Source organism: Lepus europaeus, chromosome 10 (assembly GCF_033115175.1).
Source record: "Lepus europaeus isolate LE1 chromosome 10, mLepTim1.pri, whole genome shotgun sequence".
Taxonomy (NCBI): Eukaryota; Metazoa; Chordata; class Mammalia; order Lagomorpha; family Leporidae; genus Lepus; species Lepus europaeus.
In genome coordinates, this window is record NC_084836.1 from 42,589,623 (window position 1) to 42,612,520 (window position 22,898).

Below are 22,898 nucleotides of genomic sequence, written 5' to 3' on the forward strand. Positions count from 1 at the left end.
CTCCTCTTTTCATTGTGGGAAAATAAAGTCATTTCTGCTCATTCATCCAGGACTGGGGAACCTTTTTTCTGCCAATCATCATTTGGATATTTATAACATCATTTGCAGGTCATATAAAATTATCAACTTAAAGATAAGCCTACTATAGATTTAATAACTTTGAAGTACCACCTGCAGTTGCCTTGGCAGAGCTGGACCAGATGATTTTGTGGGCTTTCCACTGCCCATGATGTTCCCACCCCTGCAATATTTGATGAGTATATGCAATATGATGGGCCTTTGCTAGATCTTGAGACTACAACAATGAATAAGACTCATTCTAGGTGCTCAAAACAAATATAATTTACGAGATAATTACAACAGAGCATTACAAATGCTACTGAGCTGAATGTATTGGCTTCTACAAGAGGACATGTAAGGTGCTTTTAGTCTGATCTGCAGACACCTGGGAAAAGTGTGCCAGGATTGTGGCAGCACAGAGGGAAAAAGGGGGGGGGGGTGAATTTGAGCGACACCGAGAATACCTCTTTAAAAATGACTGAGTATACAAACGAAGGACAACCTTTAGATGTGTAACTTGGGGGATAGTACTACTACTCCATAAGATGTGTAAAATGTTTGTCTTTGAGTCCATAATATATATATTTAAAAGGCAGACTGAGAGAGAGAGGGCTTCCATCCACTGGTTCATCCCCCAAATGTCCACAATGACCGGGGCTGGGCTAAGTCAAAGCCAGGAGCCAGGAACTTCATCCAGGTCCCACATGTGGGCACAGGGGTGCAAGCACTTGGCCCAGCTCTTGTTACTTTCTTAGATGCATTAGCAAGGAGCTGGATCAGAAGTGCAGCAGGCAGGACTGGAACCTGTGCCAATATGGGATGCCAGAGCTGCAGGCTGTGGCTTAACCCATCATGCCACTGTGCTGGCCCCAAGTCTGCTATATTTTTAAAGCATGTTGACTTTAGTAGCTCCTTCATGAACTAAGAATATCCTCTCTGTGCAGCAGAGTATACTCTGTGTAGCAGAAAGAAGGTGGACAATGAATTAGGAGAATCCGTTTTTCTTTTTCTTTTTTAATGGTGATTTATTTATTTGAAAGAGTTACAGAAAGAGGGAAAGACCGAGAAATCTTTCACCCACTGGTTCCCTCCTCAAATGGCTGCAATGGCTGGGGCTGGGCCAGGCCCCAACCAGGAGCCTGAACTCCATCCAGGACTCCTACATGGGTACAGGGGTCCATGCACTTTGGTCATCTTCTGCTACTTTTTCGGGTGCATAAGCAGGGAGCTGGAGCAAAAGAGGAGCAGCCAAGACTCCAACCATCACCAAAATGGGATGCCTGTGTCTCAGCCTGTAGCAGCTTAACCTGTTGTGCCAGAGCATTGGCCCCAGAAGAGCCCATGTTTCTTCCATTTATTCTTTACAGTTCTATGTCCTAGAACCTGTGGCTCAGCCGATTTCATCTGACAGTATAAGCATTGGGCAATACATCAGTAAAGTCCATTTAAACTAGTTGTATAATGTCTTAGCTCTGTAACACAGTTTTAGGATTCTAATAGTACAGAAGTCAGCACACGGGCATCAAAAAGCCATCTCACCTTCTCCAGCTGGCTTTCAGCAATTCTGATTATTTAATCATTGCACATGGAAGGCCAGAATTCCTCAGCATATTAACATCATTCTATTGGGAAACCTATCCATGTGATCAGCAGATGAGTTTTAAAGTATTAAAGAGGCCTGTTTGAGAACCAGTGACAGAACCATTTCAGAAGAGCAGTGACCTTGCCTTGTAGATCAGTTGTTTTGTCTGTCTACCCCCAGGCAATCAGCAGATTCACAGACCATAATTCACTCTCTGTCAGGGTGAACTCAGTAGTTTGGTTAAAATCTGAAGAAGCAGTGTAATTTTGGTCAACACATTAAGTTCCAGAATATTAAATGTGCAGTCATGATCTAAAAAAAGTGCGTCAATTTTCATGACTGGCTACACTTTTAATCAGAATACATTTTAAATAAATAGGTAGGAAGGAGATTCAAAAAGGAACAGAACTATACTCTCATTCAATCCTCATGAGAAATCCATGGGGTGATAGATTCAGAAAATCACAACTAAAAAAGTTAGGGAACTTTAATCAAGCTCATACCATGAATAAGTGGGTGGGTAGAGGCTTAAACTCTAGCATGTTTTGAGATTTGGAGTTACTTTTATACATAATTGTTAAGGAGAAAGATAGTATGGCTTATGTTGTGTTTGATTTTATTCTTATTGGTTTCAATTTCTATGCTTAGGTTTATTTATTTTATCTGTAGTTGACATACTTTATAATCTTCATGCTATAAATTTCTTTATGTACACTTGAAAAAAAATGAAATCTATGAGAAAAAAATCTCACAAATAATTATTAGCAAATTTGACCATTCAAGGGTGGTCACCTGGCACAGAGGTCTAGCTGCCATGTGGGATGCCTGTGTCGGATATCAGAGGGCCTGGGTTCAGGTCCCAGTCCTACTTCAGATTCTGGCTTCCTGCTGATGCACAGCAGGTGATGGCTCCAGTAGCCGGGGCACTGTCAGCAACATGGGATAACCACATTGAGTTCTCTTTCCTGGCTTTGACCTTCCCTGGCCCCCATCAATGTGGGTGCATGGGAAGTGAACCAGTGGATGAAAGCACCCCTTCTTCTCTTGTTTCTCTGCCTTTTGAGTACATAAAAATAAATAAAAAATTAAAAAACAGACATTTGAGCTCATATAGTTAAGAAAAATATATACATTTGAAGATAAACTCGGCTTCTTGAGTTTTTCAAATAGATATATTTAGAGGATTCACACAGAACTATACAACTTTGAAGACATTTTAATATATGGCCAGCTTGGGGCCGACGCCATGGCACACTAAGTTAATCCTGCGGCACCAGCATCCCATATGGGCGCTGGTTCTCGTCCCGCTTGCTCCCTTCCAGTCCAGCACACACTGCTGTGGCCCGGGAAAGCAGTGGAGGATGGCCCAAGTGCTTAGGCCCCTGCACCCGCATGGGAGCCCGGGAGGAATCACCTGGCTCCTGGCTTTGGATCGGTGCAGCTCCAGCCGTTGTGGCCACTTGAGGAGTGAACCAATGGAAGGAAGACCTTTCTCTCTGTCTCTCTCTCATACTGTCTATAACTCTGCCTGTCAAATACATAAATAATAAAACTCTTAAAAATAAATAAATGGTCAGCTGGAATCTTATTGGAATGGGACAAAGAATAGTCACTTGTAAAGTAAAAGTGTAGGTATAACATGATTTTTTCTTTTTTTTTTTTTTTTGACAGGCAGAGTGGATAGTGAGAGAGAGAGAGAAACAGAGAGAAAGGTCTTCCTTTTTGCCGTTGGATCACCCTCCAATGGCCGCTGCAGCCGGCGCATCGCGCTGATCCGAAGCCAGGAGCCAGGTGCTTCTCCTGGTCTCCCATGCGGGTGCAGGGCCCAAGCACTTGGGCCATAGCAGAGAGCTGGCCTGGAAGAGGGGCAACCGGGACAGAATCCGGCGCCCCAACCGGGACTAGAACCCGGTGTGCCGGCACCGCAAGGCGGAGGATTAGCCTGTTAAGCCATGGCGCCGACCGGTATAACATGAATTTTAAAGTGACCTGATAAAAACTAACACCAGAGAGAGTTTCTGAGGACAAAATCATCAACGTGTAAGAGAATCATGAAACAATTTTTCTGGTTTCAACTTTTATGGCTCATTAATGGAAGTGTGCAACAAAACTTTTGCTCTGATGTTTTGACTCGGGCCAGGGTCTCTATAACAATGCACATTTCTGTAGAACATTGGATTTATGCTAAACTGTTCTATAGCCAAGTATTAATCTAAACAAACTCTTAGATATTTCCAATTGCTTAAAGAAACAGAGGGTAATGTAAAATAAGTGTCTTTAAGCATAAGGACTCCCCAGATGAGAAAGACACTTCTTCATTTACTTCCAGAAGTTCAAGAACCCGTGTGATGTGAATGATGCAATGACGTCCCTGTCAGAGTTTGACAAAGCAACTTCATCACTATCTGTGCCCTTACCTTCTTCCATGCTGTCTCTAAATGAGCCTGAATGGCTGATGGCACGCGGCCTCTCCTCCAGAGAAGTGGCACTTCCACGAAGCTGGGCGTCGTCGTAGAGATCGAAGGAAGAGTCCTGGGCCGGGATGCTGTTTGAGCGCATCATACTGGGCCCGGGAAGGTTAAATTGAGACAGATTGGTTGGGCTCACTGAAAAATAGAGCACACACAGCCCGTTACTGTGGAGTTGAATGATGGGTACTGTAGGTTGACAGGACGTGAGAATGCGATGCCAATTATTATGGAGGCATGAGTTTATGGAGTATTAATCATTAAGGCAGGTCAACAGTCTGCCACTAAAATGTTCAATAACATTTTAGATACTGTGGACCTCCTCTTTTCCTCCAGTATCTTCTTGGCAAACAGGATGCCAATTTCTAAAGCAATATAAATTGAAACCACCATGTCTTAATACATCACTGATTAAGTTTAACAAGTAAAAATCAAAAAGACTCTAGTTTAGTAGGAATATACACATTGCTATAAAGTATTAAGCGTTTTTATTATAAGGTAAATTAAAAAAACAAAAATTACTTCAAAAGTAAAAAAAAAAAAAGCTCAGTAATCTTAAATAAAATGTAATTGGAACAGAAAATGAAGAAAAAACCACCAAGTCATTTGTACCATTCACACTAGAAATGAAATAATGTTGCATTTCTTCTGTTATAAATAAAAGATTGCCTTTCAATAGTCTTCAGGTTTCTTTTTAGATAATCGCCACTTTAATAGGATGAGTGAAATTGAAAAGAAGGCAAGCTCCCAAATGAATAAACTCCCCAAGAAGAGCTTTGAGATGCTTCCAAGAAATGTCTCTGTTTCCCAGGAAAAAAATAGCATCTAAGTGTATGCATATAATGTCTGCATATGAAATAAATGAGAGAAATGTTTAAACTTATTAAATTTTAAAACTAAAAACTAAACCACAAACGTATATATTAAGAAAGACTTTCAGTTGTTTTGAGTTCTGCATTTATGTAAGTTCATGATTAGGAACAGTATTAAAAAATTGAGGTTATGAGGAGGAAGACTAAATCACACCTTCTCTTTAAATGAAATACAATATAATGTACATGGTGTCTGTAGTCTGTATTTCTGCAGATTAATAAAAAAAAAACCTACTTTCTATGGTGAATAACATGAGGATACCATAATTGGATTGCTATAATCATACACATGTTATATTATCTTGTGTGCACTTTGAAATAGAAGCTTGTCTACTGCCTGTTGCCAAATAGCTCGGATGGCATCCAGCTGTTTAGACTAATTCATAGTAACCATTTTAAAGGACTGTGACTGAAGGCCCAGTAGTATTGGGAAAAATACTGTTTCAAAATTTGGAAATGAAGGAGAGCAGAGAAATTGAGAAATATATTTAGCATATATATTCACACTTGTATTTTAAAAACCAAGTGAATTACTGGAATGTGAAGTATCAGGCAGGAATTTCGTAAGATATGAAGGGAATTGAGGTATGTTTTTAAAACCTGGAGAAATATATGTCATAGACTTGGAATTGTGTCATTTCAAAATTTGTTGTATTATTTTTCTTTGACACAGGTATTATACTTTTTTAGCATAATTTTTGGCCCTCAAAACAAGGTGACATGGGAAGGGGGTACACGGTGGTAATTCAAGCAGAGTATCTCCTATTCACAGAACACTGTGCTGTTGTTATATGTGATTTTTATGGTAAAATAATTTAAAAATTTCACATATTACATACTTCAATAGGTAGAAAGAAAAAAAAGGAAACATGGATACCTTAATTCTTAAATGTTAGTAATCAAGCATCTTACTGATCATTCAGACAACATAATGATCACACTGAAAAAATGATGAGCAAAGAAAACTGAAGACAATGCTATCCATACTCAAGTTAAGTAGTTACATTTTATATAGTTTTAAAAAGTTAAAATCATAAAGTAAGGTTAATTCATGATTGAATTTTAGTAAGAACACATTTTCTTTCCCAAGTAAAGTTTGGGTGATATGGAAATACAATAAAAATCTTTAAAAATCACTTTTACCTTTCTAAAATTAATGATTTCATTCCTTTTATAAAATAACTCAGCATTGAGATCTCAGAATGCCTGATCTGAAGACACATATTCTTATAAAATCTGGTAGGCATATGAGAATGTATTTATGTAAACATTAAAGTTTCCTCCACATTTCTCAATGCATATGAACAATGGAAGATTTGAAAGCTGAGGCTATATAATCAATTTAAAATCCACTTAATTGTCTAGAATTTAAAAAGTGTAAGCAAGGCAATGCCACTTAAAAAGAGAGATGGAGATGGATATATACAAATGACAAGTTTTGTTCTATTGAAAATGTACAACATGAAGGAGTGGTTGGTGTCGCTGTAAGTGGGACTGTTGGTTATATTGACATTTTACATTACAGTAGTTGACAAAAGATGCTATGTGAAATGATAATGGAAATAGCAGAAAAGAGCTGAAGAGAAGACTTTGGTTTAGATGGCTATGTTGTTTATCATACTGATGGGATTTTAGTTTTAGAACACAAAAATATCTCAGAATGAAAAGGAAATGCTTGAGAGATAGGAATTAAGAATTGTGACTGAGAACACAGAAAGTGGGTTTAGGATGATGAAAAGTCTAAAGGAAAAAAACTTGGTAAACACATACATTTGAGGAGTAGATGGAGGATGAATTGCTTGGTTCAGTGTGTCTACGTCATGCCTAGAACAATTATAATAGAGTCCATTTCATTTCCAACTGACCATGTCTGAACCTTAAATCGTATAGCTATGTTAAAATGAGCCACCCTGGGAAAAAGAACTCTAACTGGAAAAGTATCAAGAAAATCAAGAGAGTGGCATCACTAAAGCCAAAACCTAAAGTGCTTGAATGGGGACAAATGGCAGTACTGTGGAATCCCTACTCAGGCTAATGGGCAGAGTCACAAAAGAAACAAATAGTTCTGATTCCTGCGAGTTGAAAAAGCTTGTGGACTTCCTGTGGGTGCATTATTAGAAAGAAATTTTTTCTAAGTGAAAAGAAAAAAATGACACAAGTGTATAAACGAACTTACATGAAAAATACCTATGTTTAATGTTATTGGATCTGTTAAATAACTAGCATGTTTAGACTTCCTTCATTATTTTGTCAATCTTCCCTGGAATTTCTATGACATTTATGCAAATGATATAATATTTCAACAAATGATGCTAAGCTGCAAAGAGTAACCCAAAGGCTAGAAGAGTAAGTTTTCTTCTTAACTGTATTTATCTAAAAATGTTCATGGAGTGTTTTCATAACAGAGATTCATATATGCATGTCAACGAGAGTTTTGACTTCCAGTGTTGAAATTATCTTGAAGCTGTGGAATCATGTATTTTTTTCTCTATTTTAATTTTGTGGATTTCTATGAAAGGTGATCTATGTGGTTAGGAGAATGTTTTTAACATTTTACAATCAAAAATAAGGAGGTGTTTTACTGTTTTACTGTTTTTTTATGTAAAGGTCCTTGACTTGAAGTCAGGTTTTCTGGGATTGCTCACTGTCTCTGTGCTTTACTAATGGTGATGCTGTTTTCACGTCAAATGATGTTCCTGAACCTCTGCAGGTTAGGCTGTCAAACAACAATATTATTTCTGTTAAGCATATATTATGAGCAATAAATGGCAAAAGAGGAGGGTGGTTCAGAAAGGTCATGGAAAGATGGCATTGAAAGATAAGCTTATTTTGGTTGCAAAACAGAGTTCAAAATCTGCGCATAGTTGTGCTTCTCTTAACAGCCTGCGTTTTCAATGGCCCTCTCATATTTGGAAGTCATTCTGTAAACAATATACACTTATACAAACAAAAAGTACTGTTGATGTGCCTTTATCATCTCTGTAAATGAAGATTTTTATCTGGGAAGATAACCAGGGCTCCCGAGAGGATGGATGCTGCAAAGAAAAAAATGGAATCAGTGTTTTAGAATGTTTTACCCAAGTTGGAAAAGTGATATTTTCCTGTTGCAGAAGATGACATGGCAGAAGGGGAGACCAGAGGTGACTGGTTGCCTGTATCCTGTAGCCCTCCAGTTGAGTGAGACCGCAGCCATTCTTTCCCGTCTTCTTGGTTGGCCTGCCGAGATGACGGGGTGTATCTGCAAAACAGCATAGCTAAGACATTGCAGTATTTCCATATGGACAAGGCAATACCAGGACAGGGGCACAATCGAGGCGAGCTCACTATTCAGACTGAACAACAATTGCAAACAGATTGAATCTAATTATAATTGCTCAGTTCTTCCAGATGATTTGACACCATCTGTTTGATTCTCACAAGGAAAAAAGAAAGGAATAAAGAAATTTGAGAAGAAAATTATGCTTCTATGAGATAATGAAGTTGGAAATCATAAACAATCAGCAAACAGCCAAGTGGATTGAGAAGAATGCAAAAGCCCAGTGCTTGGACGGCTGTGAAGACTGCGAAAACACGGACTAGAAATGGTTTAGAGAGGGAGACCAGAAGCCACAGGAAGTGAAGTAAGGGTTACAGAATGGGACAGGAAAAAGAACACAAATTGACTGCTTTTTTTTTTTTTTTTGATAAGGCAAATCAGTTCTTTTGTTAAAATATCAGTTCAAATTTGGATTTTTGGGTTTTTTTTTAATGAAGGAGAAAATATGCTCCCTTTATTGGAAAATAAATTTCTGAATCAAAATAGCGAAACAGAATAATTGCCAGCTGTTTGTTATTGCTAGCAAATTAGAAGGAAAAAAGGATAATGGATAAAGGCCTAATTTGTCTAGTTACTAACTGTTTGCCAAAGTAATTCTTAGTATCAAAAAGCAATCAACTTATCATGTTCACAGGGTGTTATCACTCTCTTAGCAATTCATTCCATATCCCCTCCTTGGATAAAAGTGTAGTGAAGTATGGACATAAATTAAATTTTCATTTTATTTTCTATTATGGATTGAATAATTGTATTGGTTTATTAAATGCTATTATATGAATTTAGATTTAAATTGATCTGAGAAATAAGAGGGAAATTAAAACTATTTTGAGTTTTGTCAAACTGATTCTATAAAAATCATCTCTTAATTATAGTATCTTCCCTGTGATGATGAAAATAAGTTCTCTGATTCAAATTAGAGCATCCTTCAATCTTTCAGCATTAACTGGCCACATCTGTAGTCCACACGAGTTTTGAGGTTTTGCCAGCATATGTTTCCAAGATGCAAAAGTTAGGGAACTTAAATGGATTTTACTTTGTGGAAGTCAGTTGTGCATCCTACCAAAAGTTGCTGCCTTTTAAAACAATGCCTTGGGAAAAGTTCCTTGATAATCTTATCACTTCAAAATTGTGGTATTCATATTGAAATTAATTGAAACTGAGTCTTGATCTCAACCAGTACTATCTCTACCTGAGGGATATTGCACCAATTCTTCAGACCAGAGGAAGCATCAAGGTTAAGGTGATTTAAACCTTAGTGACAGGTGCTACATTGCAAACAAACAAAGAAGAGAGACAGCACACAAAGATTACGCAACAACAGAGAAAGCAGCAATTGTGCTGAGAGAAATATATACCTTAGTCCCTTTTTGGGTAGTGTATTTCTGTCAAGCTGCATGCTGTTAAAACAAAGAAGATCCCTAAGGACATAATGTAAACAAAACTTCCAAATCACACATCCAACAAAATGCTTCTCTGAACTGTACAAAAAATTTTTGGCAACACATGTATAGTGCTTAATTCACTCGAAAAGACCAACTAAGGGTGACAAGATGTCCAAAGCTAGAACACCTGGTGAGTTCCTTTCTAACGCTGCACTAGTTAGTAATAACTTGGTGACAGAAGTGAGAGGATCTATTTGACCATACGTTAGCCTAAGTGCCCTCTGGATTCTAATTACTTGAAGCTATAGATTTCCCTTCCTTTTGCTAATGACTTGACTTTTGCTATAATTTCATAAGCTGAAAAGTCAGAGAGGAGGCAGTGAAATAGACCTGTTCTACGTTAAAGTGACAAGTTCTGATGGACACAGAAAATGTAAAGCACCATCCAATATTTATCTTTTATGTTCAAATTATTTTTCACAAAAATATAGGCAGCTTTATAAAATGTATAATAAGAATGCATTTGGCATCATTTCTTTAGACATGTTAATGGAATTAAGGCAAACCATCTTTTAGAAAGAATAATTTAGGTGTATAAAAGGCTATGAATTGAATTATATTTTAAAAATATATTTTAAAAATATTTTAAAAACTTATCGATTGGTCACAGAAAGAGGTGAAAAGATGTGTTTTTAGAAAATGAGAAATGGTCTCTCTAAAATTAGAGGAGGAAGAGTTCAAGAACTAAATGGGACAAGTCTACATATTTCTGTTATCTTTAGCATGTGGAAAAGCAAGGAGAAAAATTTACTTTAATTTGAAAAATTATACCTCTCTTCCTTTAAAAATCTCAAATGATCACAGGATATGCATAATGGAAATGGTATAACATATATGCAAACACATTGACTTAAACTCTACTTGAAATCAAAGCTAAAATGTTTTCTTCTATGTGCACTCCATTATTTAGCACTGTGATATCATCCAAAGACTTCATATAACTTCATCTTCATTTACTGGGAATATATACATATATATAAGCAATTACTAAATCATGGAGGGGCCAGTTCTGGTGTATATCTATCTTCTACAGAAGTTTTCTTAGTAATGTATATAAACAAACAGAAGAAATTACACTGAATTAATATAAGAAATCTCCAAATGCGAACTACATTGTGCTAAAGGGTTTATGAGGTCGTATGTTAGCCATTTTAAAGATTCTTTCATATGTGTAAATTAAAATTTAATGCTGCAATGAAAAAATAGGCAATCTTTTGCCAATGTTAAGATGTTGTATAAAAAGCTGTATGTTTATATGAAAGGGCAATTTAATGAAATAATCATTTACCTTTACCAATACAATCCATAGTTTTAAGTAGAAATATCTGTTTCAATTCAGACATTAATCATTTAATAATATAGACACCTTTTGCAAGCTCTTAAGGAATGCAAACTCTTAGGCCAGCAAGGGACAGCCGGGCAATGCAATTGGGTGCAGTGCTGATATCACTCGGGGCAGTTTGCCTAAAATCAGTATGCTGCTGGGCAGATATCTGAGAGCAGGTTGCCAGGTCTGACATTTAAAGACAGAACAGAAATTCACATAGTTCGTTACTATTTAAAATTATTTGAAATTATGTTTAGGTCACAACAAAGCAAAACAGCTCAGCTATCAATGATCTAGAGCAACTGTAGAGGGAAAACTGTGAGAGAACATATTGTGTTATTTATTCTTTTTAATACAGAGGAATTTAAAAAAATCTGCATGAAAAATTACTAATTTAAACAGTAGTACTAGGATATAATAATAATGTCTTCTAAAATAATAAATAGGTAGGTCATCAACTTAATATTCATCTCTACTATATATATCTAATTAATTTACCTTAAATATATGTACTTTAATAAAATTTCTTTCAGGTATGGCTCTTTGGTTTCCTTTGCATTTTCAACATTCCACTGAATAATTAATTTTAATTAAGGCAGGATTCTGATGAGATCTAACTTTTCTCCTCAATATACAATAAACATTCTTAAAAGAATTTAAGGGATTGAACCATGATTACTTATAGTTTTATTTATTTCCAACAGAAGAAAAAGCACAATATTTTAAATCTAAAATTATTTCAATCCAGTAATTTATTAGAACTAATAAATAATTCTATTATACACTATATATAAAGATATTAACATTTAGTTTTCTCGGCTTAATATTCATCAATTTAAGAATCAAAGGCGAAAACATATTCATTTATTCAAAATTGCTTTAAAGTTTATTTTAGAGAAATTCTTTATTTGACTATTTTAATCCTAGAATATTTCCATTTGTAAAATTGGCCTATTTAAAGATCAGACAATAATGAAATAATTCTCCTTAAAAAACATTAAGTATGGGCTTGCATTTGGCATGGCAGTTAAAAGACCACTCAGGACACTTGCATTCCACATCACAGCCCTTAGGTTAAGTCCTGGCTCAGCTCCTGATTTCACCTTCCTGCTAATACACACTGCCACTTGGGAGGCAGCAGGTTTTAACCGGGATCCTGCCACCCATGTAGGAGACTCAGACTGAGTTCCTGGTGACTTGCTTTGGCCTGGTGCCAGTCCTAGCTTTTATGGGCATCTAGGGAAAAAGCTCTCTGTCTATCTGTATCTGTCCTCCTGGCTCTTTCTGTCTCTGCCTTTCAAGTGAACAAAATGGCATTTTTTTTTTAAAGAAAGCATTTATAACTCTAATTTGCTAGTATGTCTCTATTGTGAAAAAATAAATTGACTTCAACTGAAATATAGTTCAGGTTAAACATCAAAAACTATATTTCAATTGTAGCTAAAATTCATTTGTCTTATCATCTGGTTTTGATTTGAGGTTTACTTTGATGCAAATGGTGACTTGAGTCTTTAATGCCTGGATGCTTAAGCAATAGGTTGGCTACATGGTCAACTTCCTGCAAACATCTTTATAATTAAAAAAATAATAATCTGTGTCTTGCATAGTGGTTCTTATTAATCAATGATGACCTAGTTATAGCAGGATTTGTTTTGTTATCAACTTTTATTTGAATTCATCACATATGAGGATACAATCTAGGATCTATTCATTGAGATTGTTAATATATATTACATTATATATATATAATATATAATTTGAGTTACTTTTTATAAGTTTTATAAATGCCTTGTGAGGAGGCCCATTTATCTTAAAAGTGATAAAACTGGAATCTAAGACATAATGAGAAACCCAACTTTTTAGATGAGAAATCAAGTACTGGTTTTTTTATCTTCTGCCTATAGTAGCAAAACCAAATGGAAATGGATTTCAGTTTCTATCATCCAGCTGTTTATCTTATCTGTCTTGGCCCAGTTCTTTTGTTTATGAAGAAAACATGTATTTTGTAATTAGCAGCCCAAATTTCAATTAGTTCTACATCTTTTTATCAAGTCCCCTGTACATGAATGTCCTTTCTCATTGCTAGGTGAGTCAGAAGCAACATTTTACTCTGGGTTTTTATTGCTGCTTCCAACAAAGTCAAGAAAAAGGGAAAAGCAAAGTGGGAAATCTTAAGATTAAGGGCCAACTGGTACCATGTAGAATGTGTTTCAGTAAAGGCCTTGGTTGGTATTTGAAAAAATTATTCTGGGAGTAAGGCTGCGGTCTGTAGAGAGATATGCCAGCATCCACGGCAGAGTGAAAAATAACAGTTTAGGGGAAATGATCAGGCATTTCCAGTGACAGTAGTGTTTTTCACAAATAACACAAGTCATGTGGCCAAGATCATTTTTAAAAACGTTCAGTGTGTCAAGGGAGAAATAACATTACGTTTATCAGGGGAAAATTTGCATTTTTAATACATTCTGAGAAAAAAGTTTTGTGGTAGAAAATCTTGAGCCATTTTGTTCAACAGTGATACTTTCTATTAAGAATATTAGTTAAGAAATGCTTCATTGTGTTCTCTGCTTTAAGTGTGTGTGTGTGCATGTGTGTGTATATATGTGTGTATACATATACACACACACATATATATGTGTATATACACACACACACACATATATATATATATATATATATATATATATCCATCCAAGGGGAAACAACTTGTAATAGGATTCGTTTTTAAGGGACCTATTAAAAATAGCACTGGTGTTATAATTTTCTCTAAGAATTCATGGCTGACAATTGATTTTATTTTTCCAATTTAACTAGGATTCCCCAGTGATCCATTTGCTATTTTTGGTGGAATTGAAAATAAAACAATTTTAACATATTGCTCAGAGCATAATCGTAGAATTCATTTGAATTTGATCTTTAAAAATGTTTAAATTATCATAAAGAGCTTGTGATGTCTTTGAGTTTGCGCCAAAAACATTAAAATGTCTTCAGAGACATCATGCAATATATAAAAGCACGTTCTGAATTTTACTCAGTTTGCCTACTGGGTATAAACGTATGTATTCATATTAAGAAACTTAATTACCTAATCACCTACCCTTAATGGTTTAATCACTCTGTAAATTTGGTAATAAGAGCAAATAAGAGGACCAGTGCCATCAGTCTTAGGTCCTTTCAATCTTACAAGGCACTCACACTGAAATTAAGGGAATTTAACGGGGTGGGGTTGAGGCACAGGGCAGGGAAGAAAGGGTGAGGACTTCATCAATGCCTCCAGAAAAGCTCACCTTTCTGACAGAGTAGATCTCACACTACCCGTTCTCATGAGCAGGCTCTGGACCTCGTGAGTGCCAGTGGTCAGTCCCGACAGGGAGCCATGATGGCTGAGGGGCAGGTCAATGGACTCAGAGCTCGTATGGAGACTAGTCATGGACTGGTAACTCGGAGTGTCCTTGCTGCCAGCAGAGGAACTGCTCAGATTGGCAGCCCACACAAGACCACCAGATGTGAAAGAGTGAACCGATGCTGGGCTGGAAGCCAAGGAGTGACTTAAGCTTATAACATCTGTCGTTAAGTCTGAGGGCTTATTGAAGAGAGGGCTGCTGCTGCCACTTAGCCCGCCAGCACTGCCCATGCTGCCCGTACCAGATGACGGTGATTCCAGACTGCCTTGCCGCGCTAATGTGGTACTAGGGCTGGGCAGTACTGAGGAGGATTTCACACCCTCAGTATTAGGTGCAGAGGCAGATTTGCCACCTGCCTTGGCACCAAACAACCTAAAAGAAAAACAAATAACAACTTCAGTTGTTCCAAGAAGCTAATATCCACATTTAATATTTAGGGTTACAGTCACAGAGCCAAGTGTGCTTTGGTGTACTGAGCTACCAAGCACTTCCTGTCTCTGTGTTAATGAACCTTATAAGCCTGGGTTTCTTAATCAAGTGCTGAAAAGCTCATCTTCATGGTAAGTCAGTCTTGGGTTGCTACCCAGGGGCAGGGGAAAGTAGACAAAATGAAGGAAGCCAATCATAAAAACCCCTGGCTTTTACAATTCAGTGATAATGATCATCTTCCACTCAAGTCATCTGAATGGACTTGATGGTATCTATTTCCAGAACCATTATAATGAAACAACTTCTACACATTAGGTTCATAGCACTTAAATTGATTTTTCTTTTCTTTTTTAGCACTTTACTCAGAATCTGAACAGAATGCTTAATGTGAAGCTTAGTAAATTATATTGAATATCTAGTGGCCTGAGTCATTGTCAGGGAGCAGTTGGTTGGGAACAATATTGGATTGACATTGTTGGCAACATATCACTTTATCTGCATTTTCCCATTCAGTACCAAAGGGTGTGATGTCAGTTGCCACTGCTATTCAAATACATATTTACAGTAGTGACTGGAAACACAGTTGGTGCTAAAATAGATGTTGGAGTTTAGTTCAGAAAACATTTTAGTTTTGTAAATGAAACAGATGATATAATAAAATTTATGTAAATATGGAAATAAAGTGGTATGAAGTAATGACATAATGGTTTCTAATTAAGTTACAATGAAATCCATATTTCCTACAGTTAAATATATGACAAATATGAGAAATTGTTTCATAGGTAATGGGCCACAGGAGGGCACTATTGACTCTTACTTAAGCAAAAGTTATATTTACTTCTTTATAACCATAGTTTATTCTTTAAAAAAGTATCAACATTTCAAAAAGCCAGTTCTTCAAGATTAATAATACTTCTACTGAGGATTAAAACACCTAGGTTCTTAAACAATCCTGTTTCTGAAATTGCTTCAATTGTAAAGGTAAATGTTTCAAGACCTTTAATTTCTGAGACATCAAATTTCTTGGTTTAGTCTGTAGCATAATAATAAACTATAAAAATACTTAAAATATAATCAACTGCAAATCATACTTTCATTTCGCAGATGGCAAAACAGACCAAGACAGGTTTAACTATTTGTCCCAATCCTTTAACTGTATTTTCCTGCCACTTACAGGCACATTGGTATTGAGAAATTTATATTTCAGAGAATAAATTTACATATTTAATACCAAAGAGAGTTCCAGTACAGAAACCACACCATGCCACTTACTAGAGTCATGACAAAGAAAGCTGATGAAGACTTAGAAAACCTAGTCTTCGCTTGCTAACCTGAACAAAACATTTGAGTGCTCTCAAATTCTCTCAATCAGATCATATCTTGATTTACTTTAAAATGTCAGGGTCTAGTACCATATTAATTGGCCCAATGTAATCCATTATAAGGAACACAACTTCATCTACCTTCATGACCATCAACTCATTAAGAGTCAGCAAGATAATGAACATTGAGAATGAATGGCAATAGTCATAGGACCTACTTGTTTTTTAATTATAGAAAAAGAGAGGTGGAAATCCATGCAAACATAATTAAAAACTGTTACTTTGTTGTATTACAACCTCTAGATATTGTCATTTGCTTTTAAATTTCCTATGTATGCTGTTAGCATTGCTAATAGCGCAATGATAGTGAAATATAACATCTGACCATTTCAGTTGAGCACTGTTTTGTTTTTGCTAGCTCCTTACCTATTCAGCTTCTTAGAAATCACTGTACTTTAAAAGATTCTAAGATATGTTCAACTTAGAAATATATATATATATGATATATAGCGAGATAGATTAGCTTACATGTAGACATGTGTAATTTACATCCTTTTTTTTTCTAGCTTCATGTTATATATCCTTACCTTCGAAATGTAGGTGAGGCAATATCTGGATATTTGGATCCTGGCTGCCTGAGCCCTTGTGCACCACAGGCGCTGGCAGAGGTGGGGCTGGATTTAGGGGAACCTGACAAAGAAACGCTCTCTGAATCTGAAACTGCTACTTTTTCCTTTTCCTTGTCGGTCTGGTTGACAGTGACGGGACTTGAACGTCCTGACCCAATCTTGGTCGGCTCTCTCAGTTTCGAGGTGGAGGCCCCAGCGGACTTACTGCTGACATTGGAGTCAATACTGCTGGTGCTGGACCTGTGGCCACCTCGGCCGGGAATGCCACTGGAGCTGGACTTGGAAGGGCGAGGCAGGCTGCGGTACTGGAGCGTGGTCTTTGAGTTAACATGGAGCACAACATCGTCCTGATTCTGTGAGCCGTCCAAACTGGTTTTTCTCCCTGCATTTGACTTCCCACCAATGGCAGCAGATTTGGGAATTTTACCCAGTGTTGCAGAGCCACTGGTTATGGTGGCTCCGCTGCTAGTGATCATGGTCGATGATCCTACTCCGCTTGGCTTCTTAAACCCAAAAGAGCTGGTGGCAGAGGATCTTCCAATGCCCGAGGGGGGCTTTTTCCCCTCATCACCACTGCTTTTTCCTGCATCTGAAGGAGACCTTTGTAGAGATGATCCTTTCAAGGGGGTTTTCCCTTTCTCGGAAGCTTTGGCATCGTCGGTTTTCCCTAATTAATGAGAAATACACAAGTATGTGTGTCTGCCCATTTTGATATCATCGTAACACTTCTTGAAACAGTGTGTTATATGTAAATTCTTCTCCAGATGACTTCAGCTCCTGATAGTTTTAAATCTCAACGGGCATGCACTCTAATGGATTGAGAGGATTCAGTGCATGGCTATAGAGATTCGGCTATCAGAGGAAATGTGATGAGAGACCAATAAAATGAAAACGAGTATTTGTGCTACTGGTTAATGGCTTATATCTTGAAAATTTCTTCATTCATAAGGATAGTACATAATCCTTTGAAGCTAAGATATAGAAAAATAATTCATTTGAATCTATGTGGAATGATTATATTTGGAGTATCCTGTTATATCAATACTTTAGGTGGCACAATTTAAAATTAGGCACTGTTTTAAAAATGTTACGGCATGACGGCCGGCGCCGCGGCTCACTAGGCTAATCCTCCGCCTTGCGGCGCCGGCACATCGGGTTCTAGTCCTGGTCGGGGCGCCGGATTCTGTCCCGGTTGCCCCTCTTCCAGGCCAGCTCTCTGCTGTGGCCAGGGAGTGCAGTGGAGGATGGCCCAAGTGCTTGGGCCCTGCACCCCATGGGAGACCAGGAGAAGCACTTGGCTCCTGCCTTTGGATCAGCGCAGTGCGCCGGCCGCAGCGCACCAACCGCGGCGGCCATTGAAGGGTGAACCAACGGCAAAAGGAAGACTTTTCTGTCTCACTCTCACTGTCCACTCTGCCTGTCAAAAAAATTAAAAAAATAAAAAAATTTAAAAAATAAATAAATAAATAAATGTCACGGCATGAGTCTTCAAATAAAAGAAAAATAAAGGATGGCAGCCAGAAGCCTGCATTGTGGCACTTGGGTTAGCCACTGCTTCCATGCTGGCATTCCACACTGAGTACCTGTTTGACTCCTGCCTATTCCACTTCCATTCCAGCTTCTTGCTGATGTGGCTGAGAAGGAAGCAGAAGATGGCCCAAGTACCTGGGCCCCTGCCAACCGCGTGGGAAACCAGGGTGAAACTCCCAGCCCTGGCTGTTGCCCCCATTTGAGGGGTGAGCCAGCAGATGGAAGATATCTCTGTGTCTCTCCTTCTCTCTCTGTCATTTTGCCTTTCAAATCAATCAATAGATCTTTTTCCAAAAGAATGATACAATTCTCAAGATTCTTTCCCTCGCTTCTTCCATGAAGTTTAATTCACGCACATTGTATTAAATGCCCAGCACTTCAACCCATTAGATTGACATGACTGCTTTGGCCTTTCTGTAGCTGTAGTTCAATAGCATACATAACATCAAAGTTCAAACTTCCAGAAGGAAGTCAGAACAAGATAAACCTCATTATTTAGTTAGTGGCCTCGGTTTTATTTCCATGTGACCAGAAGTGAACACAATACCATAAAACATTCACCAGCACCACATTTTAAGGGTGATTTTGAGAGAATGTCTAGATTGTTATATTCACATAGGTTTCTATGATAAAATGCATGAAATTTAGACAGAAAAAAATTACTATATGGAGAAGAATTTGATTAGAAAAAGCAAGCTATTACTAAAGAAAATAAAGATTGCATGGAAAAAAAAAAACAACAATTTGATGCACTTCTGCACAACAGCTGGCGAACGACAAGCCTACCAGGAGTCTTGAGTGCACCTGTTCCAGCTTTCTGTCTAGATGAGGCTCCCCCTTGGGCAGACATGCCTCTTCTCCAGGACCCCGTCTGCGACACCGACAGGGCAGCTTTCTGTCCCGCCTTCTCGGGGTCTTCAGGAGGTGCCGAGGAGCCACCCTTCCACCTGCCACCACCATCCCCGTGGCTGTCAAGGTCCTCTTCTGTCTTTTTCAGCTCCTCAGTACTATCCCAGGTCTCATCTGTTGTAGACCGTTTTTCTGCATCTGTCTTCAGCTAGGAGGAACAATGTTTCAGAAAAAAAAGTTATGCAGAAAAGTATGTCAAGTTTGAACTAAGGCATTTCAAATAACTGGTTATTAAAAGAAGCACTAATTTATATTTCAAAAGAATTCTACAGACTGTTCTATTTTTAACTACATCTTCACTTAAGTTTCATTAATTTTAGCTACATAATTCTCACTGGCAGATACTAGAGAGTGTCAGAACAAATATGTGCCAAAAACCTCTATTAAACACTCCATAGAGGAAGGCATTTTCTATATCAAACGTAACAAGGAAAAGATAAAGGTTATTTTATGTCCATTCTTGATTTACCAGTCACATGAGATCTAGTTTATTTCAAAAATGAATATGAAATACATAAAGAACTATACAAAATTAGCCTATTAAAGTAACTTGGATTTTAAGCCATATACATGGACATATTTGGAGAGGTGTGGCAACATAAGACTTGCTGGGTTAGAATGTAATCAATAGAAAACATATAAGAATAGATATTAGCTGATTTCCATTATTCAAAGTAGACTTAGGTGCACACTGTCACACCTCCTGAGGCCGGCAGCTCCAGGAAAGATTAAGACGAAGTTATTTCCACCCCAGGGATGGCAAAGTGACTCTTTATTAGCTTTGCTTACTTCATTGATGCCATCATTTCAGATTAAAGGGTCTTACTCGTATTTAACCTAATATAAAATCATTAGGGGGAAGGAGTTTGTGACTGTCACCTGAGTGCTCTTCCTGGAAGGGACAGTGACGTTGGAGTAAGAGCTGACCGAGGACGCGGTGTTCAGGTCGTCGGTACTGATGTTGTCGAGGGTGTCGCTGAGACCACTGCTCACTGAACTGCTGTCGTCCCAGCTAAAGGCAAGACACGCAGAAGCAATGAACCAGAGTACGCATCTATATTTCCACATAGCAGTCATCATGTGATACAAAAATAATTTTTAATCTTGTGATAAAAAAGATTACTCGCTTTAAACTGTGGGAAAAGAGAACCGAGTGGCTACCTGAGCATAATCTTAATTAATATTTGGAAAGAATTAGTATCTAGAGTAGATCCAGATTACAAGGGAATGTTTGTGGAATAAGTGACAACACTGAGACGAATATGCATGTATCAGGAAAGAATAACACACATCAGCTTTTTCCTTTTTTCTGAAAAAGCAACCAGAAGTCATAAAGCATGCAAGAATACCTTCTTTGTTCTAAAAATAGAATACTTTTGTTTTAGCCAGGAGACAGAAAAAAATCATTTTTCATCCTTTATCCTACCTCACGAGCTACTTCCAATCATTCATCAAGTCATGAATATTAATGCTCATTCAATCATATCCTCTTTCTTGCCATTCCTTGCAGGTCTGACCTGCACAATATCCACTATCTTCCCAGCTGGCCTCCGTTTGCTCTTTCCCAATGCAATGCATCTGCTGACCCTGTGTCAGTGGTCAAAAAATCACATCTGGCCATGTCACTATTCCGTTTAACTCCTTCAAAGATTTCTCCTTTCCCAAACAGTAGATTCTCAATTAAAATGTACCTTCCCTAACAGGTCTATGAAGAAATATACTTGCAGTACAAAGAAATATCTGAAATTCATAATATAATTGGTTTTGATCACAAAATAAAGAGTGCTATGAGAATATTCATATGCAGCCTAACATGACGTCTTAGTCAATGTGTCAGATGATACAGAAATAATGTAGGCTAAGAGGTTATCTGAAGGAGAGTTGGGAATGCCACTGGGTGAAGAGGTACACCAGGTAGACCACAGTCCTCTCATTTACTGGCTGGTTCTCAGTCTCTTGCGATGAAGTGTCACTTATCTGAACTCCAGGAAGCAAATCCATGCACACTGGATACAGACATGTGTGCACAAAATCTAATTCTCATAAAAGGGACTTGTGGTTTAAAACTCCTACACAAACTACACATGTTAGAGAATATTCTTAATGAAAGTACAAGCAAACTATAAATAAATGGTGAATTCACATTTTTCTACTCTGGTATACTTTATGAACTATATCATAAGTTCAAAATAATGGTGATGTATTTATATTATATACGATATGAACTAAAAATGAAATTATCAAGAAGAAAATTTTCAAATGTCTTCCTGAATTTAAGATAACATCATAAATGATGACTCTCCCTACATATATATTTTCTTTAATTTTATCTGCTGAGAGCATAATTCTTCATAATTTCAAAGAAATTTATAAATCAAATTACTATCAATAAAATTTACAAATTTTTACTGGTTTATTTTATTCATCAAGGTATAGCTTTAGGAGTTTAAAAATTGGTTTCACACCATTCTTTGTGAAAGTGAAGACAGTAATTTAAAAAGGAACTTTATTTATATCATTTTTATTTATTAAGCTTTAACCCATACAAAAATTCCTAAACTATAACAATGGGGAACTGAAATGTCAAAGAACACATTAGGGATCATACATAGACAATAATCCTTACATTTTCTTACTGCCTTTGTATAATCAACATATACTATTTAAGCAAAATCCAATCCTTATTTAACAGTTTTGCATACAGGGTCTTGTCTTTGTCTTTCCGTGCCTTTCAACAATTCTAACTTGAGAACTTTATCTTCTGGTGCCACCTCCTGAGCTTTCTTAAGATCAGTCAAGGGGCCAGCGCTGTGGCATAGTGGGTAAACCTGCCATCTGCAGTGCCGGCATCCATGTGGGCTCCAGTTCAAGTCCCGGCTGCTCCACTTCTGATCCAGCTCTCTGCTATGGCCTGGGAAAGCAGTAGAAGATGGCCCAAACCCTTGAGTCCCTGCACCACATGGGAGACTTGGAAGAAGCTCCTATCTTTTGGCTTCTGATGGCACAGCTCTACCCATGTGGCCATCTGGGGAGTGAACCAGTGAATGGAAGACCTCTCTGTCTCTGGCTCTGTAATTCTGACTTTCAAATAAATAAATAAATCTTAAAAAAAAAATCAGTCAAAACTTGATCTTATTCTTTGAATCCTTGCCATCCTTGAGATCTGTGGTACAGTGCTTTGGAATTCGATGGGTCTATTTCCAGAGCCTCCAAACAACCGTCGATTATTGCCTGCCAGTTTGACATCTGTAGCCAACAAGCACCAATATATTCAGTACGTGGCCTCAAGCTATGGGTTGCAGCCTGGATCTATCTGCTTTCTCAATACCAGCATTTGAATGATCCACATATCTTAAAACTTTTGTATATTGATGGCCGGTGCCATGGCTCAACAGGCTAATCCTCTGCCTAGCGGCGCCGGCACATCAGGTTCTAGTCCCGGTCGGGGCGCCGGATTCTGTCCCGGTTGCCCCTCTTCCAGGCCAGCTCTCTGCTATGGCCCGGGAGTGCAGTGGAGGATGGCCCAAGTGCTTGGGCCCTGCACCCCATGGGAGACCAGAATAAGCACCTGGCTCCTGCCTTCGGATCAGTGCGGTGCGCCGGCCGCA

At 37.8% G+C, this 22,898-nt stretch overlaps 1 protein-coding gene and 1 pseudogene across 3 annotated transcripts in view; both read right to left on the reverse strand.

Annotated features, from left to right (window-relative positions):
- Positions 1 to 22,898, reverse strand: part of NAV3 (neuron navigator 3) — a 1,248,892-nt gene that overhangs the window by 75,170 nt on the left and 1,150,824 nt on the right. For all 3 annotated transcript variants that reach the window (XM_062203163.1, XM_062203166.1, XM_062203165.1), the window contains 7 exons: positions 20,170 to 20,302; positions 19,168 to 19,438; positions 16,810 to 17,518; positions 14,355 to 14,843; positions 9,654 to 9,695; positions 8,060 to 8,220; positions 4,060 to 4,248 (listed from right to left, as the gene is read on the reverse strand). In XM_062203163.1, the coding sequence (XP_062059147.1) occupies positions 4,060 to 4,248; positions 8,060 to 8,220; positions 9,654 to 9,695; positions 14,355 to 14,843; positions 16,810 to 17,518; positions 19,168 to 19,438; positions 20,170 to 20,302 (1,994 nt within the window). The remainder of the gene's footprint in view (positions 1 to 4,059; positions 4,249 to 8,059; positions 8,221 to 9,653; positions 9,696 to 14,354; positions 14,844 to 16,809; positions 17,519 to 19,167; positions 19,439 to 20,169; positions 20,303 to 22,898) is intronic.
- Positions 21,950 to 22,898, reverse strand: part of LOC133767433 (peptidyl-prolyl cis-trans isomerase D-like) — a 51,524-nt pseudogene continuing 50,575 nt past the window's right edge.